The 14,589-nt window shown below is 53.5% G+C and overlaps 1 protein-coding gene across 2 annotated transcripts in view; it reads left to right on the forward strand.

Annotated features, from left to right (window-relative positions):
- SETD1B (SET domain containing 1B, histone lysine methyltransferase) overlaps window positions 1-11,944 on the forward strand; it is a 29,387-nt gene extending 17,443 nt beyond the window's left edge. For both annotated transcript variants that reach the window (XM_054664686.2, XM_016924422.4), the window contains exons 12-17: window positions 1,752-3,011; window positions 4,463-4,629; window positions 6,787-6,918; window positions 7,003-7,122; window positions 7,201-7,338; window positions 9,322-11,944. In XM_054664686.2, coding sequence (XP_054520661.2) covers window positions 1,752-3,011; window positions 4,463-4,629; window positions 6,787-6,918; window positions 7,003-7,122; window positions 7,201-7,338; window positions 9,322-9,495 — 1,991 coding nt within the window. In that variant the 3' untranslated portion in view covers window positions 9,496-11,944. The remainder of the gene's footprint in view (window positions 1-1,751; window positions 3,012-4,462; window positions 4,630-6,786; window positions 6,919-7,002; window positions 7,123-7,200; window positions 7,339-9,321) is intronic.
- Window positions 11,945-14,589: the final 2,645 nt, after the last annotated feature.

A 14,589-nucleotide genomic window follows, 5' to 3' on the forward strand; every position in this document is an offset into this window, starting at 1 on the left:
CCGTGTTAGCCAGGATGGTCTCGATCTCCTGACCTCGTGATCTGCCCACCTCGGCCTCCCAAAGTGCTAGGATTACCGGCGTGAGCCACCATGCCCGGCCTAGCACCTACCTTTAATAAGTCCCTCAGGAAGGGATTACAGCTGCCCCTGTACATTGAACACATGGCTAGGGCCCACGGACATGCAGTTTTCAACCAAATATGGACGGAAAAGACCGGTGGGATGCGAAACCCACTGTATATGGAGGGCGATCGCCTATACGTGGGTTCTGCAAGGCAGACTACAAGCTTTGAGTATGTGCAGATTTAGGTATACCAGCGAGTGTTGGAACCAATTCCCTGTGTGTATTGAGGGACGACTGTGTTTTGTTTAATGTAATGTATTTTGTTTTGTTTATTCCACCATTAACCACAGTCTTTGAACATTGACTCAATATTAAGCCTCTATTGTGTCCCTACTATTATTTTAGGCAGTAGCAATGCAAAAGTGGACCAAACAGACAAAAATATCTGCTCCCACGGAGCAGGGGAACAGATGACAACAGATCAATTAGAAAATGAAAAACAGGTGGCAGGCTCCTGTAATCCCAGCTACTTGGGAGGCTGAGGCAGGAGAATTGCTTGAACCCGGGTGGCAGAGGTTGCAGCGAGCCGAGATCGTGCCACACTGCACTCCAGCCTGGGCGATAGAGTGAGACTGTCTTAAAAAAAAAAAAAAAGAAAAAGAAATGTGCCGGGCGCGGTGGCTCACACCTGTAATCCCAGCACTGTGGGAAGCCGAGGTAGGCAGATCAACTGAGGTCAGGAGTTTGAGACCAGCCAGGCCAACATGACGAAACCCCATCTCTACTAAAACTACAAAAAATTAGCAGGGCGTGGTGGCACGTGCCTGTAATCCCAGCGGCTCGGGAGGCTGAGGAAGGAGAATTGCGTGAACCTGGGAGGCGGAGGTTGCAGTGAGCTGAGATTGCGCCATTGCACTCCAGCCTGGGCGACAGAGTGAGACTGTCTCGAAAAAATTAAAATAAAATAATGTAAAAATAGAAAATGAAAAAGATGTATTCTATGGTCGGGCATGGTGGCTCACATCTGTAATTCCAGCACTTTGGGAGGCCAAGGCTGGTGGATCACTTGAGGCCAGGAGTTCAAGACCAGCCTAGGCAACATAGAGCCCGTCTCTACAAAACATTTAAAGATTAGCTGGGCGTGGTGGCACATTCCTGTAGTCCCAGCTACTCAGGAGCCTTAGGCAGGAGGATCCCTTGAGCCCTGGCGGTCTAGGCTGCAGTGACCGTGATCATGCCACTGCATTCCACCCGTCTCAAAAATAAAAAAATAAGTAAATTCATTAAAAAATTAAGAAGTGTATCCTGTGACAGTGGAGATAAGTGCTAGGAAAAAATCCCTGAAGGCTCCGACAAGTCCTGCAGAAAAGAGACTTGTTGAATTTTATTCAGTCATAGAGCAGATTTTCTTGGGCCACAGGGACTTTGTTCTGAAGACGTAGTGTGAAAGGCTGGAATACATGTCTCCTGCATCTGTGATTTAGCCCAGCAACATTGATAAAGCACATACTGTGTGCCTGACACTGGGTTGGGCGCTGAGGAGTCCTTGAGGGGTTTAGCTGGAGAAGGACAGGTCCCGTGCTCAGACTCAGGGCTATGAGCCTGCCAGGTATGGAGCACAAAATAAGGCACTGAGAGACGTTTGGATTGAATAGTAAATGTCTCGTGTTCGCTCACCTCTCTGCAGAACATGACCTGGAAGTGGAGCCGGAGCCCCCTACGATGCTCCCCTTGCCCCTGCAACCACCATTGCCACCCCCACGACCACCCCGGCCGCCTAGCCCACCGCCGGAGCCTGAGACCACAGATGCCTCACACCCATCTGTCCCTCCGGAGCCCCTTGCCGAGGACCACCCCCCGCATACTCCAGGCCTCTGTGGCAGCCTGGCCAAGTCGCAGAGCACAGAGACGGTGCCAGCCACACCAGGCGGGGAGCCCCCGCTATCAGGGGGCAGCAGTGGCCTGTCCCTGAGCTCTCCGCAAGTGCCCGGCAGCCCCTTCTCCTACCCAGCCCCGTCCCCTAGCTTGAGCAGTGGGGGCCTCCCTCGGACACCTGGCCGGGACTTCAGCTTCACACCCACCTTCTCCGAGCCCAGCGGGCCCTTGCTCCTGCCCGTCTGCCCACTCCCCACTGGCCGACGCGATGAACGCTCCGGGCCCCTGGCCTCCCCGGTGCTCCTGGAGACGGGCCTGCCCCTCCCTCTGCCCCTTCCCCTGCCCTTGCCCTTGGCATTGCCCGCCGTCTTGCGGGCCCAGGCTCGTGCGCCCACCCCGCTGCCACCCCTGCTGCCCGCCCCCCTGGCCTCTTGCCCACCCCCAATGAAGAGGAAGCCGGGCCGGCCCCGGCGATCCCCACCATCTGTGCTCTCCTTGGATGGGCCCTTGGTCCGACCACCAGCAGGGGCCGCCCTTGGAAGGGAACTCCTGCTCCTGCCGGGCCAGCCACAGACCCCCGTCTTCCCCAGCACCCATGACCCCCGGACGGTGACCCTGGACTTCCGGAACGCGGGGATCCCAGCCCCTCCACCACCCCTTCCCCCCCAGCCACCCCCACCCCCACCTCCCCCACCTGTAGAGCCCACCAAGCTGCCCTTTAAGGAGCTAGACAACCAGTGGCCCTCCGAGGCCATTCCTCCGGGCCCCCGTGGGCGCGATGAGGTCACTGAGGAGTACATGGAGTTGGCCAAGAGCCGGGGGCCGTGGCGCCGGCCACCTAAGAAGCGCCATGAGGACCTGGTGCCACCTGCGGGCTCGCCCGAACTCTCGCCACCCCAGCCCCTCTTCCGGCCCCGCTCGGAGTTTGAGGAGATGACCATCCTGTATGACATCTGGAACGGTGGCATCGACGAGGAGGACATCCGCTTCCTGTGTGTCACCTACGAGCGACTGCTACAGCAGGACAATGGCATGGACTGGCTTAACGACACGCTCTGGGTCTACCATCCCTATATCCTGCTGGCATTGGGGGCTCTGCACCTTCTGGGATGCAGGAAGTCCCTGCTCACCTCTCTGGGCCCCACCTCCCAGTCTGTAGCAGCCCGCGGTGCCCATGAAGGTGACAGCATGCACCACCGTCACTTCCCAAGCAGGGTTTGCGTCCTGGCACCATGCCAGGCTCCCGAGTGAATCATTGGCACGTTGTAAGGACTCCCTCTGCGCCAGGCCCATCTCACCCCCAGAGTTAGCAGGTCTCAGGGTCACATGTAACAGCAGTGCCGTGCAGCTTCACAGCACACAAGGGCTGAGGGCCTCCTTGTCCTGTCCCCTTCATAACCTCAGGTAATTCCAGTAGCCTGGTGAAGATAGGGGCTATGATTCCCATTTTACATATGAAGAAGCTAAGGCTCAGAGAGGTTCAGTGACCTGTCCAAAGACACAGCTACAGGTGGCAGAGTTGAGATTTGAACCCAGGCAAACCTGGCTCTAGAGTCCAGGCTCTTCACCACCAGGCTTTCATGAGGCTTGGCTGTTCGCATAGGCCTGTGAGGCTAGACCTCTCATTATCCCTGCTGTATTAGACTGATTTGTGAGCACTCGGTTTGTGTCAAGAGCTCTGCTCAAGTGCCGGGCACCATGGCTCACGGCTGTAATCCCAGCACTATGGGAGGCTGAGGCGGACGGATCACTCGAGGCCAGAAGTTTGAGACCAGCCTGGCCAACATGGCAAAACCCCATTTCTACTAAAAATACAAAAATTAGCCGGGCATGGTAGCACATGCCTATAATTCCAGCTACTCTGGAGGCTGAGGCAGGAGAATTGCTTGAACCCGGGAGGCACAGGTTGTAGTGAGCCAAGATCGCACCACTGCACTCCGGCCTGGGTGACAGAGCAAGACTCTGTCTCAAAAAAAAAAAACAAAATTCTGCTAAGGACCATAAGCATATTTCATCACTTGCAGAGAGGCATCATTGTCACCCCAATTTACAGATGGGAAACTGAGCAGAAAGTTGTTAACACACCCAGCACTTTGGGAGGCCGAGGTGGATGGATCACTTGATCTCTGGAGGTTGAAGCCAGCCTGGGAAACACAGGAAAACCCCATCTCTACAAAAAAAATCCAGAAATTAGTTCGGTGTGGTGGCGCATGCCTGTAGCCCCAGCTGCTCAGAAGGCTGAGGCTGCAGTAAGCTGAGATTGCACCACTGCACTCGAGCCTGGGCAACAGGAGACCCTGTCTCAAAAAAAAAAAAAAAAAAAAGACACCTAGAGCCATGCAACTAGGTATTGACCGTCAGCAGGGTTGGTCAGCGGGCAGCCACGTGGAGGTGGCATGGGAGTAGGCAGTAGAACTGGACATCGCTGTCCCTGGAGGGTGGTCTGAGGATGGGCGGGACCAGTCTATGAAGGGACCAGAAGGGGCTCTCAGAATGTCCATGTGGCCCTTGACCCACACCCACCCACCAGCCTCTCTTCAGCTAAGAAAAAGAAACGGGACGATGGCATCCGCGAGCACGTGACGGGCTGTGCCCGCAGTGAGGGCTTCTACACCATCGACAAGAAGGACAAGCTCAGATACCTCAACAGCAGCCGTGCCAGCACCGATGAGCCCCCCGCAGACACCCAGGTACTGCCAGGGCTCCTGGACACATCAGAGCCTGCTGGGCTGGGCCACGGGGATCCAGGGCACTCATGGAGGGGTGCCAGGCAGAGGGAGGAGTTGTGAGGCCAGAGGGGCTGGCACACAGAGGGTGCAAGTGGAAGGGGAGAGGCGGGTGGGCAGGGCCTAGGAGAAGGAAGGAATCTGCCTTAGTCCCCTGGGCCCTGGAGCACCTCCAAAGGGTTTAATCAGGAATGTGACGGAGCTGTATTTCCGCAAGTTCATTCATTTTTTGTTTGTTTTTTGCTTGGGTTTTTTTTTTTAGTGGGGGACAAAGCCTTGCTCTGTCACATAGGCTGAAGTGCAGTGGCACAGTCTCAGCTCACTGCAACCTCTGCCTCCTGGGTTCAAATGATTCTCCTGCCTCAGCCTCCTGAGTAGCTGGGATTACAGGTGCCCATCACCATGCCCAGCTAATTTTTTGTATTTTTAGTAGAGATGGGATTTTGCCATGTTGGCCAGGTTGGTCTCGAACTCCTGACCTCAAGTAATTCGCCTGCCTTGGTCTCCCAAACTGCTGGGATTATAAGCATAAGCCACATCGCATGGCCTCATTCATTCTTTTTTTAATCCAGTAAATATCTGTTGAGTACATGCTGTGTACCGGGCACTGTTCTGGGTCTATAGCAGTGAACAAAACCAAATCCTATTCCTCATGGAATTTAATTATTTATTTTTATTTTTAAATTAAAGAAAAATTGAGACTGGGTCTCACTCTGTAGCCCAAGCTGATCTGGAACTCCTGGGCTCAAGCGATCCTCCCGCCTCAGCCTCCCAAAGTGCTGGGATTATAGGTGTGAGCCACGGTACCCAGCTGGAATTTATATTTTAATGGGGACTCATAGGAAATAATCAAGTGAAGAAAGAAGCACGTAATTCCAGGCAGGGAAAACGCGATGGAGAAAACAGGAGAGGGGTTAGGGATTACCAAGTCAAAGGGGAGTCAGAGAGGGTCAGACCCAAGCGAAGTGTGGGAAGGCGCCACGTGGATGCCAGAGAGACCACAGAGAAGTGAAAAAGCGACTTCCATAAAAAGTTAAAACCAGAGAGGGGCTCACTGACCCCAGCAGGCCTCCCTAGGACAGCAGCAGTGCAAAGGCCCTGAGGTAGCAGGGAGCTCCATGGTGTGAGGAAGGGAAGGGAGAGGCCACTTGTGGGAGAGACAGCACAGGCCACCAGGGTCGGGGCTACTGTGGTGGCAAGTGACCTGTCTCCTGGGGTGACAGGCAGCAGAGGGAGGTTGTGAGAGGAGCTGGGGTGGTGTGGAGCTGGTGCAGGGGTCCTGAGGGCAGACCGTTCGGGTTGCTGCGGTTTCCAGACCGGATGTGCCGGACTTAGCTGGGCCGCGAGGAGCCATTAGCTGTGGAAGAATATGAGGAAGTGGGATGGACAGGACCAGGGCTGGCCTGGGTACAGGAGACAGGGATGGGCGGGGGGTGACAGCCCAGGGTGTGGCTGGGGTCGGGGGTGCTGGGAAGCTGGACACCAGGCCTGAGATGGGGAGGCTGATATGCTGTCACCACGAGGCAGCTTGAGTTCTGCGGGTTCTGAAAACACCCAGGCAGAGAGGTCTTGGTGGGCATGTGGGTATGGTGGAGCTTAGGATGGGGATCTCCGGCCCGGGGACCTAAGTATAGGCATCGCCAGGAGAGAAGTGGTGACTGAAGGTCACAGCAGGGTGACCTCACCTGGGAGGGCACTTGGGGCAGAGGCCTGGGATGCTCCAAAGGTTAATGGCTGGGGCAGAGGCCCAGGGAGGCCAAGAGCAGGACGTGACACAAGGGTTTCGGAAGGATCCCCGATTTCGAACGCTTGTGGGGTGAGAGGGGCCTGGGTGAGAGCCAAGGAGGGGGTCAGGGTAGACAAAACTTTTGGCTGAAATGGGGAAAAGACAGCACCAGGCAAGAGTGAGTCTCGTCGTTTTGAAGATAGAAGGAGCTTGAGACGCTCAGATACTGATGGGATGGAGGAGGCAGGGAAGCGGTGACAATTAGGGACTGACAGGTGTGGAGAAGCCCAGAGCAAGGAGCCCAGGAAACTGGGGATGACAGAGATCCAGAGCCTAGGGTGGGACCGCCGAGGACACGGCCAGCCCCGCTGAGCCCCGCACACCGTCCACTGCAGGGCATGAGCATCCCAGCACAGCCCCACGCCTCCACCCGGGCAGGCTCGGAGCGGCGTTCGGAGCAGCGCCGCCTGCTGTCCTCCTTCACTGGCAGCTGTGACAGCGACCTGCTCAAGTTCAACCAGCTCAAGGTGAGGCCGGGCTTCACCCAGATCGCTGGGGTGGCGGCAGGACCTGAGACCGGGGCTCACCTCTCCCCCTCTTCCCTCCTACAGTTCCGGAAGAAAAAGCTCAAGTTCTGCAAGAGCCACATTCACGACTGGGGCTTGTTCGCCATGGAGCCCATCGCGGCTGACGAGATGGTCATCGAGTACGTGGGCCAGAATATCCGTCAGGTAGGCACCACCCGGCAGGATGGGCACCGGGGTAGGCATGGGGCCGGCCCAGCCAGACTGACCCCCTTTTGTGGCCAGGTGATCGCAGACATGCGGGAGAAGCGTTATGAGGACGAGGGCATCGGGAGCAGCTACATGTTCCGGGTGGACCACGACACCATCATCGACGCCACCAAGTGTGGCAACTTCGCGCGCTTCATCAACCACAGCTGCAACGTGAGTGCCCAGCGTGGGGTGGCCCCTGCCCCTGGCCCTGCTTCTGTGCCAGGAGGGCCTGGAAGCCCCGGCACGGGAATCAGCTCGGCCTCCTTCCCAAGCTCAGGTCGGCCAAGGGTTTTAGGGAGAGGAGGACATGTGAGGTCTTTTACCAGGAGCTCTACTCCTCTGAGCCTCAGTTTCTCATCTGTCAAATGGGCATAGTGAGACTTCTGTGGCATGTAGAGGACTCAAAGAAGTGGTTGGTTCAGTTCATTGGTAATTTCGGAGTTATTTCTCTGCGTTAGCCTTTTCTCCGTGCCTTCATTGGTCAGGCTCAGTCCTGCTCGGGCCGAGCTGTCCACTAGAACTTTCTGCAAGGGGGAGGTGCACTGCGTGTATCTGTGCTGTGGGTTAGCCACATGTGTGGTGGTGAGCACTGGAAATGTGCCCAGTGCATCTGGGGACCTGAGTTTTAAATTTTATTTCATTTTGATGAATTTAAACTTAATTAGCTTGTGACGACTGTATTGGGTGGTGCAGGCCTAGAGGGGAGGGACACTGATAACAGGGATTTGAGTGCTGAAGGATGAGCACAGGAAGCTCTGAGCAGGAGGCAGGCATGTTCCGGGGTGGATGCCCCTGACTTTGGGTTCAAGTCTTGGCATTGCAGCTTAGTGAGTTACTTAATGTCTCTTATGCCTCAGTTTCCTTGTCTGTAAAACAGAGACAATAACAGTCTCTCCTTTTAGGTTGTTGGGAGGGCCACATAGGTGGGTCACTGCACGTGGGCCATTTGAGTGCTGACCAGGCCAGTCCTCAGCGCCTGCTGGCTCTCTTCGTTGTGACTTGATCCTTGCCTGGGTGGTAGGGACTTTCCTGTGAATATCCGGGGAGATCTGAGGGGTGAGAGGGAATTGCCCAGGGGAAGCGGTGCTGGGGCAAGGGGAACTGCGTGTTCAAAGGCCCTGGGGCAGTTGGGAGAACACCTGTTTGAGAGATAGCAAGGGAGGCAGTGGGCATGGGGTAGGGTAAGAGGATGGGGTGGGCAGGGCTGAGGGTGGCCAAGCTGAGGAACTAAGTTTCTCTGAGAGCCAAGGTCGCTGGAAGGTTGGAGCCATCGGGCAACAGGTTCTGCTATCCCTTTGGAAACGTTTCCCTGGCTGCTGGGGCAGGAGTGGATTTTTTCAGGGGTGAGAGTGGCCGAGGGGGCGGTAGCAGGCGGGTGAGCAGTGATGGGGGCCTGAGCGTGGCTGGTGGCCCCAGAAGTGGAGAGCAGTAGACACAACCAAGAGGCCCTTCCGGGACTGAACTCACCGGCCCTGGTTGGGGCCAGATCTGGACTGAAGGAGGCAGGGAGGCAGATGCTCTGGGGCCTGGGTGTGTGGTGCAGCGGCTGCCCAGAGCAGGAGCAGATCATGCTTTAGGTGTGAGCTAAGTCAAAGACAGTACCCAGGGCTGCCACTGGCAGACAGCAGGTAGTTGCATTTATGGGCTTGGAGGCCTTTACCTTTTCTGTAAAGGGCCAGATAATAAATATTTTTGGCTTGGTGGCTCAGATGATCTCTATGGCAACTACTGAACTTGGCTATTGTAACAAAAGCAGCCACAAATTATATGCAAATGAATGGGAGAATGGATATGGCTATGTCCCAGTAAAACTTTATTTACAAAAACAGGCTGCTAGGGGCTATAGTTTGCTGACCCTTTTTTTAGAGCTCAGAAGTGAGACCTGAGCTAAAAATAGACATACATTTGGGAGGCACTTGTACTATGAATGGAAATGAAAGGCCTGGGAAATAATTTTTATCATCATTATTTAATATCAGAGGCAAGGGGTCACCCCTGGGGGTCGGGGGAGCCAAGGTCCAGAGCAGAGCAGTGGGCTGGGGGTCACGTGGCATGTCAGGCCTTAAGCACAGGCCTGGTTGGGTTTGGGGGGTCTGCAGTGGTGGGGGACCCTGGGGGACCAGAGGCTCATTCTCCCCCCAACCTTGCCTGCAGCCTAACTGCTATGCCAAGGTGATCACGGTGGAGTCACAGAAGAAGATAGTCATCTACTCGAAGCAGCACATTAACGTCAATGAGGAGATTACCTATGACTATAAGTTCCCCATCGAGGACGTCAAGATCCCCTGCCTCTGTGGCTCCGAGAACTGCCGGGGGACCCTCAACTAGGCCCCGGCACCAGACTCAAAGGATGTCAGCCGTAGCCCTGGGACTCCTGAGCGTGGAGCCCCTGGCCCCGGGGCCCGGCCCCCCGCGCCCGCCCCCATTTCAGGTGCTGTCCTCTACCCAGCGGCCATTCAGGGCCTGGCGCCCCACACTACCCCCTGGAGCCCCTGGCTCCGGCCCCTCCGCGGGAAAGGGCTTCTCTGTCGTTCAGCCCACGTCTCTCTCATTTTAACAAACGCCCCTTTCAGGATTTCTGTTTAACTCCAGCATCAGCTTCTCTCTCTCCATCTCTCCTCCCCTCTCTCTCTTCTCTGTCTCTCCTCCCCGTCTCTCTTGTCTCTTCTCTCTCCCACCGTCACCCTCGGCCTCTTCCTGTGAATGCTGCTACGTTGTTTTGTCTTCTCTATTTTTTTCCTCGTTGTGAGAAAAGACATTTAACCGTTGAAATGTGAAGGTAGAATCAGAGAAGGGCCCCGCGGGGGTCTGCAGAGGCCTCAGTGTGGCTGTGAGTGGCCCGTGTCCTGGAAGCCACCCGGACCTGGACGCAGGGCCAGGTGCTGTGGGAAGGATAGAGGCCCCCACGGCCTTGACCTCAGAACACTACGCCCTGAAAGCGCCCCTCACTGCCCGTGGGCACAGTGAGGAGACCCCACACCTTTCCCCACCCGAGCCGCAGCCTGTTCCTTCCCCAGAGGCCTGGGGCACCACTGACCCGGTGGACCCTGGTGGAGCTAAGCTGTCCCAGGCAGGGGTCTCCGCTCTGGGCTTTCCCTGCCACCTCACACCCCAGCACCCCCTAAACCTTGGGTTCAATGTTTACTTTCTCATTCGGATGCCAGCAAGGCGGGAGCCTCTCGGAGGCCCCAGTGCAGGTGAGGGGCGCTGAGAACGCGGGCAGCCACTCTCTTCTGCCCTTGCCTTCGCCCTGGGTGGGACAGGGCTCCCAAGGGCAGGCGGGTCCCCCAGTCCCGCCATTACGGGTTGTCAGACCGTCTGCGTGTGGCATTTTTTGGCTTATAAGCTTCACCTACTCACCCCCAACCCACACCCCACATCCCCCTGCCGGCAGCCCCTCAACCTAAGAAGGCCAGAGCATATTTATTTTCGGAGGGAGCAGATTACTTCTCCCAGAGAAAGGAAAATCTTGGAAAAGATTTAAAAACACAAATCTAAGTCTTCGACAGTTTTTTTTTTTCCCTTTTGACCCCCTTCCCATCCTCTTCAGAATTTATTCTCGTGGCTTTTTTTTTTCCTTGTGCGTGTATAAAATCAAAAGGAAGGGGAAAAAGGTTTTTGAAGTTCAGAACCAACTTCTGTATATAGAGGCTGCCGCAAAGGACTTTCTCTTGGGAACATTGTTTCTTGTAGAAACATGCGGGAAGACATTTTTTGCTCATTTCTTTGTACTTCCAAAAAGAAAAAGAAAAAAAAAGACAAAAGCAAGTCCCCCCGTACCCCAGAAAGCAGAGGAGGCGTGTAAATAATTTCTGGAAAGTGACTGTTGTGACCCGGAGCCCTCATCAAGATGAGCGCGCTCCATGAGGGAGCTGCTCCCACCCTGCGGACGCAGGCGGCCGGAGCCTCTGGTATCTCAGCTTGTGTCAAGCTTGTTATCATGTAAATTCTGTACAAAGAATTGTTATTTTTCTCTTTTTTGTTGTTGGTGGTTTTGTTGTGTGTTTTTTGTTGTTGGTTTTTTTTTATTCCTTTCCCCCAGGCCCTCTCTATTTGAGACTGTGCCCGCCGGTTTCAAGATCAAGGAAATTGGTGGCAACAAGACACAGATGGGGTACCTGGGCACAGCGGCGAACTTCTCTTCCGTTTGCGGTTTTCTGCCTAATTGTGCAACTGAGGAAATAATTTATTTTTCACATGAGGAAATGCGTAGCTTGTAGAGACGGCTGATTCAAGTTACATGTACAGCCTCCAAGGGGCTGTCTCCATTCTGTCCCCTTCCCATAAAAGAAGTGGGGGTGTTCGAGAAGACCAGGGAAGGGACCCTTGCCTCGCCCGTCCCCCTGGCCTCACCTTGCCCCCAGCCATCGTGCCCAGTGTTAACCTCGGCTGGCCTTCACTAAGGGGACTAGACCTCCCTCTCCCCAGGAGCCCCAGCCCCAGAGTGGTTTGCAATAATCAAGAGATGTGTCGAGTCATTTTTCTTTCAACTGCCTCATTTTTCATTGAACAAATCTCTGCTTTTCAAGAGTTGGGGGTTTCTGCTATTTTTTGTTTTCTCTCCCTCCCCCTGCAAAGACGAGAACCAATAAGTTTTAGGGATGTTTGTGCGGGTAGACTCCATCATCCATATGTAACTTGTTTTGAAGAGAAGTGTTTCCGTTGTGTGTCTTGATGTAAATATTTGTTCATATTTTTGTGAATTCAATACTATGTACCATTGTATTATAGTAACTTTTATAAAGCAAACCATAAATATACTGACTTTTCTTACAGATACGCCGTCTCTCTTGCTCTCCTCTCTCCCTCTCCTCTTTATTCTTTCTTTCTGTTGGGAGCACATCCTGCTTCTGTGGAGGGTGGAGTGGTCCGCTCAGACACTCAGATCAGCAGGGGTTTTTTTGTTTGTTTTTGAGACAGGGTCTCACTCTGTCACCTCAGGCTGGAGTGCAGTGGTGCAATCATGGCTCACTGCAGCCTTGACTTCCTGGGCTCAAGTGATCCTCCCACCTCAGCCTCCTGAGTAGCTGGGACTACAGGAGCACACCACCATGCCCAGCTAATTTTTAAGAAATTTTTCTATAGAGATGGGGTCTCCCTATGTTGCCCAGGCTGGTTTCAAACTCCTGGGCTTAAGCAATCCTCCCACCTCAGCCTCCCAAAGTAGTGGGATTACAGATGTGAGCCATCGTGCCCAGCCTGAACTTGTAGGTGGGTTTTGTGAAATGGGCCAAATTATAGTCACCACTAGATCTTCCACAGCTTTTAAGTGTGATTTCTAGATTTTTTTCTTAAAACCTCAGGTTTCTGACTCATGAGGTCTGCAATGAAGGAAATAAGATCAGGTATCCTTTTACTATCACTAGAAGAACGTAGGTGGTTCCTCAGAAATGTTTAACACTTAAGGAGATGCCCCCCTGGTCTGCATTTGAGGGAGGAAAAAGGGCTGATAAAATAGTACAAGTTGAGAAGAATTAAATCTATCCTGTATTCATGGCATTTCAGAGATGCTGTGCCCCAGTCAGTCTCAGCTCTGCTTGACCCAGTAGATGGGTGATAAAGGGCTTATAGTTGGCGTCCACAGTAAATGTCTCCAAGAAGACGTAAAACCTTAGCAAAAAGCAATATGCCTGAAAAGACGCTGTACGTCACTTCCTACTGGAGAAATGTGAATTATCCCAGGATGCCGTTTCCCCCCGTCAGGTTGGCAAATATTAAAAGGTGGAGGAAACCCAATTTGAGGCAGCAGGAGGCTGGGGGACTCTCGTGTGTCATTAGGGGAAGCCAAAAATCGCTGCAACCTTTAGGAGGAAAAATACCTATTGGTAATCATTATTTAAAATGCACACGGCCGGCACGGTGGCTCACGCCTGTGATCCCAGCACTTTGGGAGGCCTAGGAGGGCAGATCACCTGAGGTCAGGAGTTGGAGCTAGCCTAGCCAACATGGTAAAACCCCATCTCTATTAAAAATACAAAAAAATTAGCCGAGTGTGGTGGTGCACGCCTGTAATCCCAGATACTTGGGAGGCTGAGGTGGGAGAATCGCTTGAACCCAGAAGGTGGAGGTTGCAGGGAGCCGAGATCATGCCACTGCACTCCAGCCTGGGCGACAGAGTGAGACCCCGTCTCAAAATAAAATGATCAAATGCACACAAAAGTCTTGGCTCCGTTGTTCCACTGTGAGGAATTGAGCCTGACAGATACAGTGGGCAACAATTTGAAGAAGAGTGTTCTTCGCAGCCTCATTTCTGGTATCAACGAAACGAAGGGAGAGTAAATTGTCCGTTCACAGTGGGCTGCTTTTAGGAATTGTGCATCCAGACAGGTGGACACTCCCGTAAGTGGATTCATGGGAATAGAGGGCTGAGGTCCGGGCTGAGCCAGGAAAGAGAAGGAAGTGTCTGGCCATTAATTCAATCAACCAATATTTATTGAGCACCTCGTATGTGCCAGGTACTCTTCTAGGCTCTGGGGATAGGAATGAAGGAAACACACTGTTCTTGAGGGCGAGCCAGACAAATGTGAAAAGTAAGTGCAATAGTAAGGAGGAATAAAGCTAAGAGAAGGGGCTGTAGCTGAAGGAATATACAATTTTACCTTTATTATTTACTTTAGAGACAAGATCTAGTTCTGTCACCCAGGCTGGAGTGCAGTGGCATGATCATAGCTCACTGCAGCCTCGATCTGCTGAGCTCAATGATCCCCCCACTTCAACCTCCTAAGTTGATCAGGGACCATAGGCACACTTTACCATACCAGCTAATTTAAAAAATTTCTTTTCTTTTTTTTTTTCTTGAGACAGAGTTTTGCTCTTGTTGCCCAGGCTGGAGTGCAATGGTACAATCTCGGCTCACTGCAACCTCCACCTGCCGAGTTCAAGCAATTCTCCTGCCTCAGCTTCCTGAGTAGAGATTACAGGGATTACTAGGATTACAGGCATGTGCCACCAAGCCCAGCTAATTTTGTATTTTTAGTAGAGATGGGATTTTTCCATGTTAAGCATGCTGGTCTCGAACTCCTGACCTCAGGGGATGTGCCCTCCTCGGCCTCCCAAAGTGCTGGGATTATAGATGTGAGCCACCGCGCCAGGGCTTTTTCTTTCTTTCTTTCTTCTTCTTTTTTTTTTTTTTTTTTTTTTTTTTTTTGTTGTTGTTGTTGTTGTTGTTGAGACAGAGTCTTGCTCTGTCGCCCAGGCTTGAGTGCAGTGGTGCAATCTTGGCTCACTGCAACTTCTGCCTCCTGGGTTCAAGCCATTCTCCCACCTCAGCCTCCCGGGTAGCTGGGACTACGGGCATGTGCCACCATGCCCGGCTAAGTTTTTTGTATTTTTAGTAGAGATGGGGTTTCACCATGCTGGCCAGGCTGGTCTCCAACTCCTGACCTCAAGTGATCCGCCCGCCTTGGCATCCCAAAGTGCTGG

Source organism: Pan troglodytes, chromosome 10 (assembly GCF_028858775.2).
Source record: "Pan troglodytes isolate AG18354 chromosome 10, NHGRI_mPanTro3-v2.0_pri, whole genome shotgun sequence".
Classification (NCBI taxonomy): domain Eukaryota; kingdom Metazoa; phylum Chordata; class Mammalia; order Primates; family Hominidae; genus Pan; species Pan troglodytes.